The sequence below is a fragment of the Nomascus leucogenys genome, chromosome 22a (assembly GCF_006542625.1).
Source record: "Nomascus leucogenys isolate Asia chromosome 22a, Asia_NLE_v1, whole genome shotgun sequence".
Taxonomy (NCBI): domain Eukaryota; kingdom Metazoa; phylum Chordata; class Mammalia; order Primates; family Hylobatidae; genus Nomascus; species Nomascus leucogenys.
The window spans coordinates 12,070,727-12,094,147 of record NC_044402.1 but is presented as its reverse complement, the minus strand read 5'-3'; the positions used below and the strand labels follow the sequence as shown (position 1 = coordinate 12,094,147).

At 38.9% G+C, this 23,421-nt stretch overlaps 1 protein-coding gene across 17 annotated transcripts in view; it reads left to right on the top strand.

Moving 5' to 3' along the window:
• UNC79 (unc-79 homolog, NALCN channel complex subunit) overlaps positions 1–23,421 on the top strand; it is a 278,472-nt gene that overhangs the window by 235,526 nt on the left and 19,525 nt on the right. For all 17 annotated transcript variants that reach the window (XM_012497970.2, XM_030803527.1, XM_030803532.1 and 14 more), the window contains 3 exons: positions 8,506–8,610; positions 17,783–17,860; positions 21,744–21,833. In XM_012497970.2, coding sequence (XP_012353424.2) covers positions 8,506–8,610; positions 17,783–17,860; positions 21,744–21,833 — 273 coding nt within the window. The remainder of the gene's footprint in view (positions 1–8,505; positions 8,611–17,782; positions 17,861–21,743; positions 21,834–23,421) is intronic.

Here is a 23,421-nt window from a genome sequence, read left to right as displayed (position 1 = left end):
CAAAACAAGCCTCAACCCTCTCTGGAGGAATATGTCTCCAACCTAGGCCCAGCAGGATTCCTATAGTTAAAATCCTAATGAACATGAGCTCATAATCTAAAATTACAAAACAAATGAAGATATAACCCACCTTGTGATAGATTAGGAAAGTCAACAAGTAGCAAGATCATTTCCCACAAGAGCTTTCAATGTTAAAACTATGTGATAAAGACTATAAATGATATACATATCATTAAAAATGACAATATATGTGACTGTACTTTAAATGATATGCATATGAATAATGTATATATAAATATTATAAAATATAATAAAAATATAAACATAAATGACTATGCTTTAAATGATAAGCATATAAAAAAATATAATAGATTTAGTCATTTAAAAAAAAAAAAGAAAATGAACCAGATTTAAACTAAGTAGAAATTCTAGAAATGAAAAACAATCACTGACATAAAAAACTTAATGGATAGATTAAATAGCAAATTAGACATAGCCAAAGAGAGAATTGGTGAAATGGAAAATAGATCAGAAGAAATTACCTAGAATTCAGAAGAGAGAGTTAAAGAGATGAATATAAAGAGAAATTCTAATATATATCTAATAAATATTTCAGATAAGGAAAATAAGCTTTTTATCAATTCTAGAGTTGGTGAAAATATTTAATTTTCTGATTCAGGAAACACAATGAGCCCTAAAAGTATTATAAATAAAGTTTTACCTGCTCATGTCATAGTGTACTTGAGTAGGTATAACTTGTCAAAACAGCCAAGACAAAGAAAATATTTTCAGAACAATCAAGGGAAAAGACACTCTGAAGACAGACAATACACTTCTCAACAGCACAATAGAAGCCAGAAGATAATTGAAAAAAAAAGTCTTTAAAATGATAAGAAAAAAGAACTATCTACCTGGAATTCTCTACCAGCTAAGCTGTCCTTCAAGAGTGAAGGATAAATAGATATTCTATCAGGAAAATAAGAAAGTTTCTAATAGATTCTTACTGAAACAGCTACTAAAAGATATAAGAAGGAAAGTGAACCAAGAAGGAAGGAGTGAAATGTGTGAAGGAATGATGCTCAAAGAAATTGGTACCACTTACAGTGGTAAGTGATCATTGATAATATAAAGAAGTAATAATAATGTTAATCAGATGGGCATAAAAACAAAATGACAATAAAATACTAGAAAATAGTACTCTGTAAGGGGTGTGTGTTTGTGTGTGTGTGTGTGGTTGGAGATTGGAGTTAAAGCATTCTATATATTATCTACAAGAAGGGCAGAGATAATGAATAATTTTAAACTCTTAAGAATACATGTAGACATTGTAAATGTAAACTCCAAAGGCCAGAAATAGAATTTATAAGTTCCAAACATAGAATAAAACAAGAATAAAAATTCGATCAAAACAAAAAGAGAAGCATAGAACAAGCTGTAATAAGCACATGTAGGATGACAGAATCACAATAAATTTAAGTTTACTAGACTCACTAGGGATTGTCAGATTGACTTTTAAAAATAAAGCTACATTTATAACATGTCTAAACACACCAAGAAAATTTAAAAGAAAAAGATTGAAAAAAGATATACCAGACTAATACTAATGAAAAGAAAGCTGAAGTCAGTCAACTGACTTTAAGTTGAAAAGCATTATTTTAAAGAAAGTCACAATATATTGATAAGAGGAGCAATTCACCAGGATAATGTGACAATTCAAAAATTACATAGAGCTAATATTATAGCCTCCAAATATATAAAACAAAATATAATAGGCTTACAAAGATAAATTGATAAATTCACAGTTATACAGGAGATTTTCTCTTTCAGTTATAGATAGATCAAGCAGATAAAACATATAGTAGATTCGAACAATACAGTGAGCAAAGTGGATGCAAGAGTCATATAAAGAATCCTGAATCAACCAATTTTAGAACATATTTAAGAATGTGGAAGATTTTAAAACATGGAACAGATAGTAGGGAATTAATTAATTAAAAGAAACAGTAAAGATAAGAGCAGAAATTAATGAAATAAAAAACAGATATACCAGCCTGGGCAACATAACAAAACCCTGTCTCTACAGAAAAATAAAACAATTAGCTGGTGTGATGGCATGCACCTGTAGTCCTAGTCACTCTGGAGGCTGAGGTGGGAGGATTGCTTAAACCCAGTAGTTTGAGGCTGCCACAAGATATGATTGCACCAACTGCACTCTAGGCTAGGTGACAGAGCAAGACCCTTTCTTCTTCTTTGAAAAAAGGAAAGAAGGAAGGAAGGAGAGAGAGAAGAAGGAAAGGAAGAAAGGAAGGAACGAAGGAGGGAGAGAGGGAAGGAAGGAAGGAGGAAGGAACGAAGGAGGGAGAGAAGGATGGAAGGAAGGAAAGAAAACAGATAGAATGGAAGATCAATACAACAGAAAGGTGGCTCTTTGACTAGACTAATAAAATAGACAAACCGTTGGCAAGACTGATCAAGAAAACCACTGATAAAAGACACTGATAAAGAATATCAGCATAACTACAGACATTAGAGATTTTAAAATGAACAACCTTATGTCAGTAAATTTGAAATCTTTGACAATAGGTACAATTTTCTAGAAATATATAATACAAAACATCCAGAAAGAAAGAAAAAGAAATAACTGACTAGACTTAGATGCCTGGAAAATGGAATCAGTAGTTTAAAACCTACCCTCAAAAACTATTCCAGCTTTAGAGGACATCTTCTACTAAGCATTTAAGAACTGATTGATCTCTTCTTTATACAAACTAATAGAATAGAAAAAAGGGAACACTTCCCAACACATTTCATGAGGCCAGTAGAATTTTGATATCGACCAGAGAAGGACAATAGGTGAAAGGAAAATTATAGGTCAATATCCTTCATAGATGCAAAACTTCTGAATGAATAATAGCAAATCAGTCATTAAAAATAGGGAGGGCCTCATGACACAGTTGGAAATGTCTTGAAATATAAAAATGTTTAAATATTAGAACATCTATTAATATCACCATGTTATCAGATTGAAGAAGAAAAACTATCATTATTCAGCAGGTGCAAGAAAATAATTTTTTATAATTCAGTAGTCATTTATCATGAACTCTTATCAAACTAGGAATAGAAGAGAACTTTCTTAACTTCATATAGTGAGTCTACCAGAAACATCTAGCCAGCATTATATTTAATGGTGAAATGCTAAGAGTCATCCCTTTAAAATCATAAATAAGAATGAGAAAGCCTGTCATCACTGTTTCTATTTATCATGGTACTGGAGGTCCCATTAAGTTCTGTAAGACAGGAAGAAGAAATCAAAGGTATAAGGATTAGAAAGGAAAAATACCACTCTCATTTTTCATAGGTGATATGATTACAAATGAACCAAAGGGAATCTATAGAAAGCTTTTTAGAACCTACAAGAGAGCTCAGCAAGGATGCTGGATACAAATGAATACCCAGAAATCACCAAATTTTAATATTCAACTACAGATGATTATAAAATGTACTTTTAAAATGTCATCTATTGTGGTGACAAAAAATAAATCTAATAAGAATGTGCAATGGCTGGGTGTGGTGGCTCATGCCTATAATCCCATCACTTTGGAAGGCCAAGGTGGGAAGATTGCTTGAGCCTAGGAGCCTGAGACCAGCCTGGGCAACAAGGCGAGACTCCATCTCTATACAAAAAAAAAAAAAAAAAATTAGGCTGAGCAAAGTGGCTCATGCATGTGATCCTAGCACTTTGGGAGGTGAAGGTGGGTGGATTGTCTGAGCTCGGAAGTTTGAGACCAGCCTGGGCAACATAGTGAAACATTGTCACTACTAAAATACAAAAATTTAGCTGGGCATAGTGGCACGCACCTGTAGTCCCAGCTTCTTGGGAGGCTGAGGTGGAGAATTGCTTAGCCCCGGGAGGTGGAAGTTGCAGTGAGCCATGATTGTACCACTGCACTACAGCCTGGGTGACAGAGCAAGACACTGTGTCCTTCCCCCCACCCCCCAAAAAAATTATCCAGTTATGGTGGTGCATACCTCTAGTCCTAGCTACTTGCGGGGCTAAGGTGGGAAACTCACTTGAGTCTGGGGGTTTGAGGCTGCAGTGAACTTTCAGCCTGGGCAACAGAGTGAGAACATTGTCTAAAAAAAAAAAAAAAAAAGAATATGCAACAACTTTATGGAGATAACTGGAACATTTTACTGAAGAGCATTACACAATGTTAAATAAATGGAAAGAGATTTTATGTTCATAGATGAAGACCTAGAATAGTAAAAACAGGTAATTCTCACAGAACAACCTATAGGTTTAGTATAATGACAATTAAAATCCTGGATTTTCTCTTCTGATGGTGGTAAACAAGATAATTTGAACCTGTTTTCCCAGTTAAAAAGTAAAAAGAAAAAAAGTGAACAAAACATTTTCTGAAAACTTCCTCAAAATGCTAACTATATAGAGAAGGGTTATGAGGCTAAGATCAGGGAGAGCCCAGAAATTCAGAGCTGTGAGCCCAGCACTGATGGCCATTTTTACCCTGGGAGTGTTTGTCAATCTAGATGTGACTGAGAGGCTGCAGTTTTGGAAGTCCCATGGGGCTAGAGGGACAAAAGTCTGAATCCAGAGCCTACCAAGGATGGAGACCCTGATACCATGCCTCCTGACCCACACATTTTTGGCTAGGACCACGAAGTAAAGACACCCCCATAGTAACTTTCTGTCATGTGGACACAGCTCAGTGTCAAGCCCTGTGGTAGCCCAGTGTAAAATATTACAAGCCTTGTATGTGTATTAAGGCAACCCTGAGCCTGGGCAACATCGCAAAACCTTATCTCTATAAAAAATACAAAAAAAAAAAAAAATTAGCTGGGCATGGTAGCACATGCCTGTAGTTCCAGCTACTCTGAAGGCTGAGGTGGAAGGATCGCTTGAGCCCAGGCGATCAAAGCTGCAATGAGCTGTGATTGTGCCCCTGACACTGAACAAACAGAAAGCTCTTTGAAGGAAGATAATATTTCAGGCTGCAAAGCATTTCTGCAAATATCTTCCTAACAAAGCAGCACACAATCAAAGATAACCAGACATATGAGGAGGCAAGACACAATGAGTGAAAATGAATAGGAAGAAAAGACAGTGGAGACAACCCCACAGGGACTCTACTTATTTGATTATGAAAGGATTAAGACAGGACACACAGGGCTTCTGAGACACTTGCAATGTGCTGCTGTTTGCCTGGGAGGTGATTACATGAGTGTTCAGTCCATCTTCTGAGACTGGAAAAACTCAAACTCAAGCCATGTTTTTCCTCTGCTCTCACAGTTATCAAGACCAAGGACTTCCATGATCAAATGTGTGGAGATTTCTTCCCACCAAAAAGCAAGCAATGGATTCTGCAGAATAGATTCAGTTCTATTCTGACACTACTTACCTGGAGATAGCATCAGATCCCACGAGTTGAGGGCTCAGCCCCTAAGACTGTCCTCCACCTCCCACCTTCATTTGCCAATTGCAGACTCTGGTTGTTTTATCCGTGCTTTTGTCTAATTGGTTATAAATTAGGGATCCTTCCTCTTTGGGCTCAATTAATTTGGTAGGGCAGCTCACAGAACTCAGGAAAACACTTGCTTATATTTACCAGTTATACAGGACATTAGAAAGGATACAGATGAAGAGATGCATAAGGCAAGGCACATGGGAAAGGGCACAGAGCTTCCATGCCTTCTCTGGGCATGCCACCTTCCAGGAACCCTGCATGTGTTTAGCTATCCAGAAGCTCTCCAAACCCTTTTCTTTTGGGTTTTTATGGAGGTTTCATTATGTAGACATGGTCAATTAATCCATTGACCATTGGTGATCAACCCAGCCAACATCCCTTCTAAGCCCTTCTCTAAAGGTTGAGGGGTGGGGCTGATAGCCCCAACTCTCTAATTGTGCCTGGGTCTTTCAGGTGATCAGTCCTCTTCCTAATGTTACCTAAGCTGCCAGCCATCAGTCAACTTATTAGCATACAAAAAGACATCAGTTTGGGAGAGTCTAAGGATTTTAGGAGTTGTATGTCAGATTCAGGATCGAAGACCAAATATATTTTACAGTATCATACCATCTGAAGCCATTTAACTGTATGCTTATATTTCATGTACTTTTCTGCACATATGTTATATTCAACAATAGAAAAGGCTTACAAAATTGAAACCAATTCAACATTCCATCAGCAGGAGGACTGATCAGTTAATTTTGGTGTATTCATACAATAATATACTGTTAAGCTGTTGAGTTGAAAGAACCAGAGCTACGTGTATCAATAAGGATTAATTTCAAAGATATATTGTAGTGAGTAATTACAAGTTGTGGAAAGATAATGCACAATATAACATTACAGAAAGTTAAAAATGCAAAACAATATTATATATTATAATAGAGACATACATATGTAGTTAAAGTGTAAAAACATACATGAAATAATAAGTACCAGATTCAGAATAGTGGCCACTTCAAAGAAGAGAGAAAGGAAGAAAGAAAAGAGAGCACTGTATAGGTAGCTTCAGCTGTTTCTGTGATATTTATTATTTAAAAAGGATGAATCAACTTTCAACCAGGGATTAATATCCAGAATATACAAGGAACTCAAACAGCTCAACAGTAAAAAAACAAAAGACAGGGCCAGGCACGGTGGCTCACACCTGTAATCCCAGCACTTTCGGAGGCTGAGGCAGGTGAATCATCTGAGATTGGGAGTTCAAGACCAGCCTGACCAACATGGAGAAACCCCATCTCTACTAAAAATACAAAATTAACTGGGCATGATGGCACATGTCTGTAATCCCAGCTACTCGAGAGGCTGAGGCAGGAGAATTGCTTGAACCTGGGAGGCAGAGGTTGCAGTGAGCTGAGATCGCGCCATTGCACTCCAGCCTGGGCAACAAGAGTGAAACCCTGTCTAAAATCAAACAAACAACAAAACAAAACAAAAAAACAAACATGTAAATAATCCCACTAAATAAATAATCCTACTAAGTAAATAATCCCACTAAACAGTGGGCAAAGGACCTAAATAGACATTTCTCAAAAGAAGACATTCTAATGGCCAACAGGCATATGAAAAAATGCTCAGTATCACTAATCATCAGGGAAATGCAAATCAAAACCACAATGAGATATCATCTTACCCCAGTCAGAATGGCTATTATCAAAAGGACAAAAAATAACAGATCATGGCAAGGATATGGAGAAAAGGGAACTCTTGCGCCCTGTTGGTAGGAATTTAAATTATAAAGCCACGATAGGAAACAGTATGGATATTTCTCAAAAAACTAAAAAGTACCTGTCCTATGATTCAACAATGCCACTACTTGGTATTTATCCAAATGAAATCAGTATATCAAAAGGATACCAGCATTCCCATGTTTATTGCAGCACTATTCACAATAGCAAAAGTATGGAGTCAACCTAAGTGTCCATCAATGCACAAATGGATAAAGAAATGTGGTATGTATACATAATGAACTACTATTCAACCATAAAAAATAGCAACAGGGATGGAACTGGAGTTTGTTACGTTAAGTGAAATAAACCAGGCACAGAAAGACAAATATCATATGTTCTCACTCATATAGGGATGCTAAAAAAATTGATTGCATGGAGGTAGAGCATGGAAGGATAGCTACCAGAGGCTGGGAAGGGTGTATGGGGGGAGGATGAAGAGAGTGGTTCATGGGTACAAGCATACAGTTAGATAGAGGAAATGAGTTCTAATGTTCTATAGCAGAGTAGGGTGACCATAGCCAATGACAGTATATTGTATATTTCAAAATGCTGTGAGGACTTGAAATGTTCCCAATGCATAGAAATGATAAATACTCAAGATGATGAATAACCTAAATACTCTAACTTGATCACTACACATTCTGTGCATGCAACAAAATATCACATGTACCCCATAAATATGTACAAATATTATGTATGAATTTAAGAAAGAATGAAAGAAGCTAGGATTCCAAATAAAGGATGAATCAAATAAAGCAAAATGATGTGATCTGACAAAGATGGGTGGTAGGTGCATACTCTATTCCATTCTCTCTATTTTTCTGGATGCTCGAAATAGTCCATTTCAGAAATAAGTTCCTTGGAGAGGTCACAGAATACTTTAAAGAGTTATATATGTTTCTCTCTAAATCATTTTGTATTGAAAAAATACTTTTCGACTGATTTAATTGCTGCAGTTCTTGGAACCTGTTTCCTGTGAATAAGAACCAAATACTGGGGCATCAATGTTTAAGAGACAGCCTATCTTTTTCTTATCCATTAAATTATTTGTCCTCAGTGCTTCTGCAAACTCATTACACACACAAAAATGCCTTTTTTTGTTCTAATTTTATTTCTTGAGGACACTTCACTATGCATTTTTAAATACTGTTTTTTATTTATGACCCGTGAATCTTTTGGAAGCTCTTTTGACATAGATATACTCTAATTGAATTTCTAAAATCACTTACCTCCTTCTGTTTTGTTTTCTTTAGGAACGAGATAAATTCTACTTGTCTCGTAGTGTTGTTCTAGAACTTCTGCAGGCCCTAAAGCTCAAATCTCCTTTACCAGATACAAACCTTCTTCTGCTCGTTCAGGTAAGCTCATGCCTGATTTGTAAAACTTTTCATGAGATCCATGTATGTTTGGGAAAATTAAGGGAGGTGTAGAGTGTATGCATAAAACTAAGCATCTTTGCCCAGAGATGATAAATAATATATCTTATATGGACCATGATCTAACTAATAGTATGCACCTGACGCTCCCACTGGCTAAAAAAGTCCAAGAAGGAGTATTGATTTTGTTCCTACTGTGGAATTAGTTCTGTGGGGGTTAAAAAGAAGAATAAAACAATAATTTTTCTCCCCAAGAAATGCGTGATCCAGTAGGTTAGAGGGCCAGGTCAGTCACCAGAGCTGAGACAGGTCTACTGAGGCCAGAAGTGGGGGAACAGGCTGAGGTCTGACTGCAGAATCAAATGAGTATGGGTGATCACTGAATCTCCGTGAGCAGAAGTGAAGGAGAGGATGGGTCAGGCCAGAGACAGTCAAATGGCAGGATGCACTGAGTGGTACTCACAGTGGGGGTTAGGTATGCTTCAGCCCTCAGGACCACTGAAGCTGAGGACCACTATAAGGAGGCTTTGGAGAACTGGCAACGATTATGCTTTTGGTTTTAGGGCTTCTGAGGGACTAAAGCCTTCTACCCTGCTGTCCTTAACTCAGCATCTTAGGCAGGCATGCAGGTTTTGATGACCTGAGACAGGCTATGATAATGCCATGAGAGAAAGAGGTAAACAAAGTCCTAGGGAGAAGTTGAGAGCAGGATGGATCCCACCCCTTATGATGTGAAATCAGAGACTTCATGAAGGAAGTAGCATTTGAGTTGGGTCACAAAGGACTGGAGGGTACAGACAAATGTCTTTGCCTGGGATTAGGGTTCAGCTTAGAGAGATTGACTGGCTTCAAGCATAGGGGAGGCTTAGGCAGGATGGTGGAGTACATTTAGGGATAATGGCATGAGGATAGGGTTGAGAAAAAGTAGACCGGCTGTGCCAGAGGAATCAGCAGGGGTTCAGGTAACGTGGCACCCTGCCTCTCACCCAAGGGTTGAGGCCAGATTTAGAGACATGGCCATGAGCTACAGCTGGGATCAGGGTGTCATTCATTGGCCTTTGGGTAAAGTGCCCAGCCATTGCATCACAGCTGTGTCAGCACTCGCTGATAAGCATTAAGACCAGTCCCAGAGTCTGGGCCTACAAGCTGAGGGTTAAATGATTGAAGGAATGTGGGAGGTTGGTATCAAGGAACTAGACAGATTTCCCTGAATTGTAAGTACTCATCTGGAGACATGAGAGAGAAGGGAACACTAATGGAGGACCTATTATGTGTTAAGCATTTAATCCTTACAGCCTCAGGAAGCATTGGTTCTGTATTGCATGGGGTGGTTCAGTGGCTTGCCCAAGACCACGGTGCTGGCCTAAGTGACAGGTAGTATCAAACACCTGATTTCAGTGTGTTAGGACTCAGAGCCCAGCTCCCTTCGGTATAACACACAGCCTTGACAGGCCCTTTCCACCCCTTATGTGGATTACTGTAACAGCTCTTAGCTTTTTGCACCTCCTTCATCTCTTTCCACACCAACCCAATCTTCTGGCCTGTGGCTGCCTAGAGGAATTTTGCTGAAACTCCACTTTTCTGATAGAGATCACTGTTGCATCAGAAACCTAGAGTGACCTCGTAAGGTCTGAACTATCCAGGTCTTCCATCATCTGGCCACTTCTGACTCTTCAGCAGTATTTCCCACTGCAAATATTTACTGACCGCCTATCTTGGGCTGGGTTCTGGGAATATAGAGATGTGATGGGCATATCCTGATAATGTGCCAACTACTCTCATGAAAGTCTACACGGTGTATAAAACACTATGGAAGAGGAAGTGGCTAACTGAACCTAGGAGATGGAGGAAGGCTTATGAAGCATTATGAGGCCTGACATGGGCCAGGTGTTCTGCAGGGTGCTAGGGAAACAGAAGAATCAGCCATGACCCCTTCCTTCCAGGAGTTTATAATTTAGCAATTGAAGTTGACATGTAAATAAAAAAAAATTCCCACATAGTGCAACGGGTACAGTAGTAGAGATGTGTACTGAGTAAGGAAGTGTTGTTTGCAGAAGAGTTCACATGGATCTTGAAGGATGCACGGAAGTTCAGGAGTTGACCCAGTAGAGAAGATGAGGAACAACTCTTGTCATTTACTGTTGAATATCCACTGCCTGGTCTCCGTACTCCCACTCTAGAGACTACAAATCATTAGGATCAGAACTGAGTTTTTCTCAAAGGCTTGAGATTTAATTTAAAAGTTGGTATACTTTCAAGAATGGTCTTGAGTTGTCTTTTAAGGGCTTTCTAGGACACATTGAACTCTCAGCGAGCAGTGATTGCTGGAAAATGACAGCAATGGATGCAGGGCATGATGTCATCAGAATGAAATGGCTCTTATTATACCAAGATACTGGACATCCCAGGAGGAAGACAAGCAAAGTCACAGCCAGAAAGTATCTGTGCTCCTAAGCAGAGACCAACTTTGCATTTCTTTCTGTGGATTGCATTGGCCAGGCCCTTCTGCTCACATAGCAGCAGCAACATTGCCTTTGAGAACAAGCTGTGTTCACACAGACTTTTTTACTTATTTATTTTTAATTAGCTAGTTTATTTTTGAGACAAGATGTTGCTCTGTCACCGAGGTTGGAATGCAGTGGCATGGTCTTAGCTCACTGCAACCTCTGCCTCCCTGGCTCAAGTGATCCTCCTACCTCAGCCTCCAGTGTAGCTGGGACTACAGGTGTGGGCCACCATGCCTGGCCAATTTTTAAAATAATTTTAGTAGAGATGGGGGTTGGCCATGTTGCGCAGGCTGGTCTTGAACTCCTGGACTCAAGCTATCCACTCATCTTCGCCTCTCAAGGTGCTGGGATTACAGGTGTGAACCACTGCTCTTGGCCCAAAAAGATCTTTTTGAAGATTCATGGGCTCTACACTGACTTGGAGGAGAGGGCAGGTGAACAGGGCTTAGGGAAATATCCCAGGAGGGATTTAAGGTTAGCAGCCTGACTGTGTCTGGAGGTCACTTGCTTCTGAGAGTGTTGAAGCTGGAGATGTGCCACCTGAAAACCACCTAGACTTCAGGGTACTGAAGGTGCTTTCCTGCAGATGGTGAACAGCATTCCCTTAATTGCCCTTTGTCTTGAGCAGAGCAGATCTGTGTGGCTGATCTTCTTGCGGTCTAGCACTCCATACCGTAACTGCTGGAGACTGGTTTTCAATGAAATACATTAGTCAACTGTAATAAGCACTTGTCACAAGATGCCAAAAGAACACTGACAGTTTAAATTACCCAGTGCTTAAGGAAACCACAAAAACAGTGATTATTGCATCACAGTTAGGTGAATAAATAACAAAAACAAATTAAGAAGAAAGACAGCAAAAAGATAATTCCGAATGTGTTTTATGGGTTTTCATCTGCCATTTCATCTTTTTAAAACAAACGTGTGACTTGTCATTGAAATCATTAAGTTACAAAACGTCAAGTTGTAAAATTATTCAGATTGAAGGGGTATTTTGGAGACATTTTCAGATCATGCCCAGTAAAAACAACTTTATGGAAATGTTTTATTCTTCTCCAAAAAAAAAATGTTGAGCGTGGTTTGTTCCTGGGTTTCAGCACCAAGAGAAAAAAAAATTTAAGCCATTTCAAAGTAACAAATCCTTGTTCTATAAACTCTTAAGGAATTTTTATTTCTAATCAGAGAAATAAAAGTGAGGCATACCTTAAAACAGAGTAGTTCCCTTTTCTGCCCTGTGGTCCTGCCTAAGTCATGGAGAGAAGTCTTCCATGGGGCCACACATGGTATATTAGTCTGTTCTCATGCTGCTAAGAAAGACATACCTGAAACTGGGTAATTTATAAAAGAAAGAGGTTTAATTGACTCACAGTTACACATGTTTGGGGAGGCCTCACAATCATGGCGAAGGTGATTGAGGAGCAAAGTCACGTCTTACATGGCAGCAGGCAAAAGAGCTTGTGCAGGGGGGACTCCCATTTATAAAACCATCAGATCTTGTGAGACTTATTCACTACCCTGAGAACAGTATGGGGGAAACCACCCTCACCATTCAATTATCTCCACCTGGCCCCTTGACACATGGGGATTATTACAATTCAAGGTGAGATTTGTGTGGGGACATAGCCAAACCATATCAGATGGGATGAGGAGAAATGTTGTTTCTTTTGTGAGTAGTTCCTCTTTTTTTTTGAAATGGAGTCTTGCTCTATCACCCAGGCTGGAGTGCAATGGTGCAATCTCAGCTCACTGCAGCCTCCACCTCCTGGATTCAAGTGATTCTCCTGCCTCAGCCTCCTGAGTAGCTGGGACTACAGGCACGCACCACCACACCCAGCTAATTTTTGTATTTTTAGTAGAGATGGGGTTTCACCATGTTGGTCAGGCTGGTCTCGAACTCCTGACCTCGTGATCTGCCTGCCTCGGCCTCCCAAAGTGCTGGAATTACAGGCGTGAGCCACTGCGCCTGGCCTAGTGCCTCTTTCTAGGGTTTCTCAGTTGCTTTTTTTCTTGCCCTTGACTGCCTGGGTCCTCCAGGTGTTCTCTGTAGAATAGTGGAAATGACAGCCTGCTCTCTGGAAGCTTCTTTTAGGCCAGAGATCTAGGCTGGAGTCAGAGGAAGCCTTTCCCCTTTACCTATGGGCATTGTCAGCTCCTGGCACTTGGACAACCAGGCTTACATCAGGGACAGATGATCTGCCAGGAGCAGACAGTGACTTTCTTTATGGATATCAGTGACCATCATCTGAAGGCCACCCAGTGAGGGTGGGTTTAGTTAACTGAAAATGCAATTTGGAAACATAAAAAAAATCAGTAACCAGAAGGAAAAACTCCCTAGGTGATCCATCATGAATGACACTGGTCCCTATGCTGAAAACAGAAGTCTGTTGCTCCAATGCTGCATTTGCCATTCATTCTTTCACCCCATAGGGAACTGCTAGTATTTCCTCTACTACTTTTCTAATTAATAACAGTAGATAGATGAGCTCACTAAGATGGAACCATTTCTATTCTTCTCATAGATAGACCATACCTTTGTGTTACCAAATACTCTGGCAGTAAGAGAGGCCCCTTAAAGAACAAATAGAATGCTTGTCCAAGAAATGTGGGATCACCCAAGTTTTAAACATGTCAAGACAGTAACTGGTACCAATCTGTTTTTTAATTCCTAGAAGTTCTCCCTGGAGGCCTGGCATCATGGGGAATTCCCCAGCCTGCTCTATTGTGGTTGTCTAGCCATGACCACTGTTGTTTACATATAAAGTTTTTTTACATATGAAGTTTACATATGTAAAGTTTATGTGTGAATTTACATATGAAGCTGGGTGGCCTTAAATGTTCAGGTGGATTTTTTCTTTTTAAAGAAAAAGAGGCGTGAAGATAGGAAAAAATTTGCTGAATAGAAAAATGTCATTTCAGAGTCCAAATTGTTGATCCCCAGGGCATAGTCCTCCTTTTGCATTTTGGACAGATGCACTGGCACACTATTTTAATTCAGATCTATTGACATTTTTGCTTTTTGTTTCCAATATTTTCTCTTTTGCTGGTTTGCTGTGGATATTTTATGTGTAATAGGTTATTATAATTGTTCTCAAGATAGAGTTTTCATAATAAGTGATAACTCCCACCATAAAGACTGTTTAAGTTCAAATCAGAAAGAATTTCCTTAGCTCCTATTATGTGTCAAGAGTAGATATTCGACTGGGTGCGGTGCCTCACACCTGTAATCCCAACACTTTGGGAGGCTGAGGCAGGCAGATCACGAAGTCAAGAGATCAAGACCATCCTGGCTAACATGGTGAAACCCCGTCTCTACTAAAAGTACAAAAATTAGCTGGATGTGGTGGCATCTGCCTGTAGTTCCAGCTACTCGGGAGGCTGAGGCAGGAGAATCGCTTGAGCCCGGGACACGGAGGTTGCAGTGAGCCGAGATCATGCGACTGCACTCCAGCCTGGCGACAGAGCGAGATTCCATCTCAAAAAAAAGTAGATGTTCTGCTAATTTGCATGTACCACTCCCACTCAGTGGGATATACCTGCATATTGAAGTTATGAGAGATCATATTGTTGAAGAAAGGTTTTCTTTTAAAGATAGGTTCATTGTGGGCTGGAGGACAGAGAACTAGTGGAGGAACAGCTGTTGTTTTTAATTCACAGAGTTATCATTTGAATGGGGTTATTAATATTAGTTGAGTTAGTAACAATCTAATCACTCTATGAGATGAGAGGTGAAGACACTATTTTGGGTATCATTTTGATAATGAAGTTAGTAATGACATAATAGACATTGTGTTTCTTTTGTATTCATGGGGGAATGCATATTTCAGTGCCCGATTTCCCTCAAAGTACAGAACTCTTCCTTCAACAGCAATCATCATTTCCTTCTCTGATTTTTGTCATATATGATTATGTTTTGAGCAGCTCTATAAGATCATAATAGATTTTTTTTTCAGTTTGTGGTTGGCAGCCATATAAAACAAAGACAGAAAGGTTTATTAAGGTTTTAGTTGTGCATCTGATGTAAAAATATGCTGGATTACAACGCATGGATAAAAAATAATAGATGATTTCTGAGGCTTATGCATTTTTATTTCCTTTAATACGCCAGATTCTCTGTGTACCTCCTTTACTTTTAGGGTGATTTTTGATTAATTCTGACTAGTAAGAGTTCTCACAAATCAGACAGTTGGATCTAACCTCAGATCTTGACGCTGCGTTATTGCTAACCATGCTGAAATGTGCTTACATTATGCTCTGCATTGCACTTTGCTGAGTATTGTGGGTGAGAAAGTGATCTGCTGAAGGGAGATACAGACATTTAAAATTTTCCTTCTTCACAAACCTTATCTTGACCTCAAGGGCCCATCCAGGCCATGCAAACATACTTAAGTGGGGTCCAGGACTTTAAACCATCCTTAAAGAGACAGCTCTAAGTGCGCCCCTTACCTCACATAGTAGATATGGCTCTGTCTCCCCTGTGGCCTCTCTTAGCTGTGCAATATCATTTCTTATGTAAAGAACTTAATTAAAATTAATGCTGATGTCCTCACAGAGGTTTTAGAACTCAATTATAAGTTGTCTTAGACTGAAGACTTAGATAGCTATTTATTTATTTATTTATTTATTTATTTATTTATTTATTTGAAGCAGAGTCTCGCTCTGCTGCCCAGGCTGGAGTGCAGTGGTGCCATCTCGGCTCACTGCAACCTCTGCCTCCCAGGTTCAAGCGATTCTTCTCCTGCCTCAGCCTCCTGAGCAGCTGGGTTACAGGCATGTGCCACCACACCCGGCTAATTTCCACCTCAGCCTCCCAAAGTGCTGAGATTACAAGCGTGAGCCACCACACCTGGCCTAGATAGCTTTTTAAAATGAATTTTATGGGAAAACATGCAGTCTCTACCAGGAGGCTGGGTTGGGAGTGTTCCTTCTGTTCACTGTGTATGTCTATCAAATATTTCAGGTTTTATTTTTTTACTTATAGGTTTTGGCTGGAGTTAAAGGCTTTACATTTTCTAAAACCTGATTTATTTACTTTTCCTTACATTAGAAATAAGCTTAAGTTAGGTGAGCAGACATAGCAAACCTGAATAAGATCGTAGAAAATGCTAGGTGTTCCCAGGATGTTACCAGTTGCCCCCTTCTATGCCAGATTCAGAGTTAATGGCTAAATAGATTCTTCAGTTTTCTGTAACTGTATTTGAGGCAAATGGAAATGACAGAATGTTAATGTGGAGATCTGTATCCACTCCTGTCACACAGCTCTTGGGGACAGCTCTGCTTGTGCCCTCTTGCCCCCACTCAGTTATATACACTTACGTGCTTTCCATGGAGGGCAGCCCTCCCACACTTGAAGACCAGCTCTTGGCCCTGAGCTGGAAGTCTAAGGGTTCCTTGGCCTCAGGAGACCTTTGGCTTAGAGGTGTACCCAGTTAGCCAAAACCTGCTACCTGTTAATAATGCTTACATTTAAACCCCTGACTAGCCCGATAATATGCTGGTTTCTGTTCCTTTGTTCCATGGCTCCTTATCAGGCCTCCTAGAGATTTACTCTGCGACCCTCGTTGTTATTACTTCTCCCCAGTGTGACAGGGACTGAGCCTGCTGACCTATTCAGCTTCCCTGTGCCTTCCAGTATGAGAATGGAATGAATGAGAAGGCGGAGCAACTGGTGCTGAAACTTCTGAACTCTGCACAGCAGCAATTTCAGATCCCAAAGTTGTTAAGGCTACTGGCCAGAGGGCAGGAAATATAAATTAAACAGGAGCTAATTGCTCATAGCAAACTCTACTTCATGGTTAACTTTTTTCCTAAGACTATTAATAAATAGTTGAGTGCTGCATTAAGTGAGAAACACCTGTCAAAATCTGTAATGAAGCAAATTAAATTGAAATCTGGCAAATCCATTCTTGTAATGATCTCAAGTCATAACTGGCTAATGGATTTGCTTTGTAAACTCTCACTGAGCCCCTCTGAGGTGTCCAGCACCAAGCTAGTGCTGGGGATGAGGCGCATCAAGTCTGTGCTCTTGAAGAGCTCATAGCAGGTTGAGAAATAGACTCATAAGTCACTGCAGTCTGACGTGGTGACTGTTACAATGGAAGTGTGTGAAAAGTCCTCTGGGCACCCAGGGAAGGAGTGGGGGTCTTTATCAGCACAGAGGATGCATGTGGATGAATAGGGGCAGGAAGATGAGATGCTGAAGGTCCTCTGTGGGGAAGAAACAGATAGAATACTCACTCTGAGGTTGATTGTTTTTCTGGTTTCTTTCTAAATATATGATACGATAATAGAAATCATGAAACTGTATGAAATGTGCTTACAGTAACTGTCAAGAAGTACTAAACAATAAATAGAATGACTTCACAATAAATCTGACAATGCTGACATCTTTTATTTTTTCCTTGATTGAATGCACCATTTCAGTGCCACTTAACAGTCTGGGTAAAGTAAGACTCTGTGTGTTAATTTTAGTACTGTGATTCTGAGTTTCTGATAGGAATGAACCATCATGATTAGCAAATCTGATCTATCCAAGGCAGATTGTCATGAAAATAAACACTAATTAATTTAAGCCAAGTTAATAAAATGATAAATTACTTATTACTGTCCAGATACCCTTAAAAATAATTATCCTTTCACTTTTTTATTAGTTTATTTGTGCAGATGCTGGAACCAAACTAGCTGAGTCAACAATCCTGAGCAAGCAGATGATAGCCTCTGTACCTGGAGTAAGTCCTGACCAAATTCATTGTCTATATGCTTGTATTTCATAGAATAGTAGTTAAGAATGTAGGCTTTAGACTTACATCAGGGTTTGAGGCCTGCCATTTACTAGCTATGTGACTTTTGGAACGTATTTTAACCTATAATTCTTTGATTCGTATCATCTGTCAAATGGGATATAACAGAGTTTAACATATAGGTTGAGTATTGAATGAGATAATACATGCAAAGCATATTAGCAAGGAGCCAGACATAGTAAACGCTATGAAAATGTTATCTATTAAAAATAATGTTAACAAACATTGCCTATTTTTTTGATATTTTAGTTATTTTCTATATTTTTCTATTGTAACTAATATGCAAAGAACATCTTTGTGCTTAAATCTTTGTCCATACTTCAGACCATTTCTTTATAATAGATTTCTGGGAATAGAATGACTAAACTATGTTTTTTTTTTTTTTTAAGCGTTCTTGATAGTGTAATACAAGGTTCTATGAGACAAAAATCCCAATTCTCAATGACTTATGAAAGTTTATTGTTTGCTCATGTGAAGTTTAAATGGGTATCCTGATTAGTAGGGAAAGGGGGATTTCCACATACATACTGGGGGATCAGGTTTCTTCCATTATGTACAGTCCACTGCAATCAGCTTGATTGTGGTTGGGGAAAGGGAAGGGAATATGGCCCATGGGGTTTTCACAGGCCAAGTCTAAAAGTGTGTGGTTTTTTCCTACTCACATTCCATTGGCTAGAACTCAGTCACATGACCACACCCAACTGCAAGGGATGATGGGAAATGTGGTCTAGTTGTGGGCCAAGGAAGAAGACAGGCCTGGGGAGTGGCTAGCCAGTCTCTGCTGCATGCTCGCTGTTTCCTTTGTTGTTTAATTCTTTAAAACTCAGTATTTGCTACCTATGCCATAGCTGGAAAAAAAACCTAATAATAAAAGGGTTATTGAAATCAGTAATTAAAAGACGAACATTCCAACAACAACAAAGCAACATATAGGTCCCTTTCTGATGACCAATAAGCCATTAAAAAAAACCTTTTACTCTGATAGCAGTCAATGAATTGTAAGTTAATATGAAGAATAAAAATATTGAAAAATATAAAAATTAAAATTGGCTAGCCAATCAGCAGACTTTTCTCTTTTTTAAAAAAAAAAAAAAAAAAAAAAACACTTCATCAGGGCATGAAGGACATATAGGAAGCTGCACATCTTTAATGTATGTGACTTGTTAGTTTGGTAATGATTATACATTCATGAAACCACCGTGATCTATGCCATGAACATATCCATCATCTCCAACAGTTTCTTCCTGCCTATTTGTTTGTTTGTTTGCTTTTGTTTGTTTGTCATTAGCAATAAGAGCACTTTATATAAGACCTACCCTCTTAGGAAATTTCTAAGTATGTAATACAGTATTTCTAACTCTAGGGACTCCGCTGCCCAGTAAATCTCTAGGACTTACCCACCTTGCATAATTGAAGCCTTGGACCTTTTGACTAATACCTCCCCATTTTTCCCTCCCCAGCAGATCCTCCTCAATGATTAGACTTATTGATGGTAAAATGAAACAAGCATTCTTGTAAGCCACTAGTGGTAGTAAAACCAACCTTGGTGGAGGGCAGTTTGACAATCTTCTTTTAGGAATATGTCTGAGAAAATAAATATGCACATGTTTTATATCAAGTATGTTTATTAAAGCATCACTTAAAATAGCAGAAATACGGAAACAAAGTAAATGTCTAACATCATCAGGGTATTGTTTAAATAAAATAAGGTGCATCCATAAGATAGACTATTATGTGCCTACCAAATCAAAGTTTCAAATAATATTTAATTAATTGGAAAATGCTTATGATGTATTAATTAAAAAGCAAGTTAGAAAAATGTTATCTCAATCTTATAAACATTATGTGTATGTGTGTGTGTTATATACATTAAAAAATATTTAAAAACACTTGGAAGGAAATATTAACAGTAGGTTTCCCAGAGGTGGAGGACAGGAATTAGGATTATGGTGATTTCAATTTTAATTTTAGTGATCTGTATTTTCCAAATTTCCTATATTAAACATGTGTTGCTTTTATAATCTAAGAAATGTAGCTTTAAAATCAAATATTAGTTTTGAGGAAGAATTGGCTATGATTTGCTTCAATTCATGAATTTAAGTTTTGAATATTTTCAACTTTTTAATCATTAGTTTTCCAGTGAAATAAATATAGCTCTTCTGAAACAAATGGAGCTTGACTTCTTTTGTTTTATTTCTTAAGTAACACACCTAAGGTTATTCTTGAGCTTTGCAAAGTAGAAAAAAGGGAGGAGGGATTGGAAATTATATGTTTTGTTTTCTAAGTATATACGGCTCACTAAGATTCTCCTGACCATGCAGTGAATTTCAAGGCTTTTATTAGATGTAGTTGGCTGTCTCTAGAACAAAAGTGACTCAGTGGTAGTAAATTCCTTGCTCTCATTTTTTGAGATTCAAACTTAAAAGACAAATATTGAATAATGCTCCTAGTAATTATTTTCAGTGACATTTGCCTAGTAGAAATGCTATAAAATATTGCCTATGAAAGAAACAAATCCCTTTCAAGAAATTCAAGAACAGAGTCTCCAGTCCTATTTGCATGACATGTGAAAGGTCAGAGAAAATGGAATAAATTGCGGGGAAATCCTTTCTTGCACGAAAGGATTAATATTCCAAAAGCAGGAATACAATAACCTTTTATAATTCCTTCACTTGATTTAAATTAAAAGAAGAAAACTTTGGAATGTACGAAATGCTTGGAAAACACTCTGACAGACTGCCAATGACCTTATTTTGCTATTTGTTATCCTGTCAGAAGAACTGACAAGCGTAACATTCTAGAAGAGAGAGAAGGTGATATAGTTCAGTACCGCGCAGATTTACATGAATATGGGAAAATGAGAGCCACTGGCTGAGCTAGTTAAGTCTATAATGTTCCAGATTTTCCTACAGAAAGCCGAGGAAGGCCTTTAGCATAGTATTCATCTGGCTTCAAAGCCTGCTTCGTTTGATCCACATGATACCCGGCCTGATGTGTGGTTTCTCTCATACGGCTTTGATATAGCAGCCTGCTTGTTCATTTTCCTTTGCTTTGCTTATAATCCTAAATTCACTGCATTCTCAGGGAGAGCAGGCCGATGTCATTTAACGACCTAAAACACAAACTTGCTTTCTTTTCCTTCAGAACTTTTCAAACACACTTCGAGCATGTGGGGAAGATGACCATTCTTTCTTTCATTTATCTCCCAGCAAGAACTTGACAGTAGTACATGTTATCTATTTAGTAGTGTACCTACTGTATATAAGAAGTTAATTCGCAAGCGACTTGACTAGCATGAGAATTTTTGACTCTTTCAGCAAAAGCAATGCTTGTTTATATACTTTTTTGACAGAAAATAGATTCGAGATTCTGATGGTAGAATTTGGTGGCACGTATTTTATGTGTAGCTAAGACTTCCCTAGAATGAGAATGTGTTGCTATGTTCTGGGATGAATGATGTCCTAAAGACTCTGATACTAATGGCATGACATAGGCTGAATCTTTGCATACAAAGCAGTTTAAAAACAAGCACACACACACACAAAATCAGTCCAATTACCCAGTGGATAAAAGCATTTAGCCCTATCTCCCATAGGCCTCTCCTGTTTCTTTGTTCTCTGCCACAAACCTTCTATCAATGTTTGTCCAAATGCTGGGCAGACAGTCACAGACCATGCTGAGAGTAATGGAGTGAGTCAGAAATCCAGAAAGTGAAACAACTCCTTAGTAAACAACGTGAAACCAGAGCGAGGCAATCATTGGAGTCAGGGCAAAAATGAAGGTGTGACCCAGCTGTGTCCTTGTGTTTCAGTGTGGGACAGCAGCGATGGAGTGTGTGAGGCAGTACATCAACGAAGTGCTGGATTTCATGGCAGACATGCACACGCTGACCAAACTGAAGGTGAGATGACCGCCACCTGCTCATCCCTCAGGTTCACAAAACAGAGATGCTTTGAGAGAATTAAGCAGACCATAGGGAACTTATCGCTACCTGGGGAGGCAGCCGTGGCACTGTTGAATGAGCCCCTGTCTTGGGGGATCAAAGAGCCAGGGTCCAGCTTTGCAAAGAGGAAAAGAGGAAGGGAAAGGACATTCACATGGCATCAGCCACATGCATAGCTTTACTTCTGCCATATATTCACTTCTCACAATACCTCTGTTAAGATACTATCCCCATTTTACAAATGGAGAAACTGAGGCTTGGGATGGTGTAGTACTTGCTCAAGTCACACTACTAAGTGGTAAAGTCAAGGTTGAACCCAAGATTCTTGTGACTCTCAATTCATTCTCTTTTTACCACATAGCATCGTTTAATTACCTTGAGCATCAGTTTCCTCATTTGAAGAACGAATCTAATAATCTGTACCTTGCCTGACTGTTACGAGGGTTTGATCAAAAATAATGTATGTGAAGAGACTTTCATAAACTGTAGCACGTTATGCAGACATACACTGTGTATTATTTTTTGCTCCATTGAAGCTATTTTCTTAAAGAAAATCCTTAATGAAAGGGGATAGAACAAAATTTAATTTGCATATGGACAAAATCCCAGTGAAGTTGTTGAGATTATTGAGTTTTTGCAGGGTGGAATGAATTGCTGATGCAGGTCCACTTTCCTGCTGTGATTCAACTAGGGAGCTAAAGGATGAATAGTTTGAGAGATCTGAGGAAGGCCCTAGACAGAGGGCAGAAGAGAATCCAAACATGGTCCAAGGAGCAGCCAAATTGCAATCTGGCGCTAGATGATTCCTTTTTGATAATTAGGAGCTAGTGATCCCAGAAGTTCGTCAGCCAAAAATATGGCCCCTTAATCACTGAACTGTTCTCTGGCTCTGCTCAGATGATCAAAGTGGTTTTTGGTATAGTGATAGATTTGGAAATCCCAGGCAGAAAGTAGAATCAGAATGTAAACTGAGACTATCTCACGATGTGTAAACCCAGTCATTTCTTAATGAGCTCCCCTATCATTCACTCCTGTGCCGGTTACTCCTTGCTGAATCTGATTGCCCACACTTAAATGACTTTGATGTACAAAGAAGAGGAAACAATTATTACCTAAACATGTTTAGGTTGTTTTGCAGATGCTTTCGAAAAATAATAAGTAGGAACCAGGATCATCAAAAGGTTGGAAATACAGACATAATCTAACCCTCTGATTTTACATATTGGGAAACAAATCAGAAGGATCAAGTGGCAAGTGGCTTATCTAAGGCCATGGGACTAGCTAGGACAGACCTGGGTCTAGAACCTAGGTCTCAATGCCTAGTTCAGTGCCCTTCCCACTGAGCTCACACTGAGCAAAGAAATCTTTCTAAATTAATTCAACAAATATGTATGAGCACCTATAATGTCATGGCACTATTCTAGGCATTGGGGATGCTGTGATGAGCAAAAGCGGACACAGTTGCTGCTCTTGTTTAATTTATAGTCTGGTAGTGGAGGCCAAATTTACTGAACATTTCACACAAACGACAGTAAAAATGTGTCTC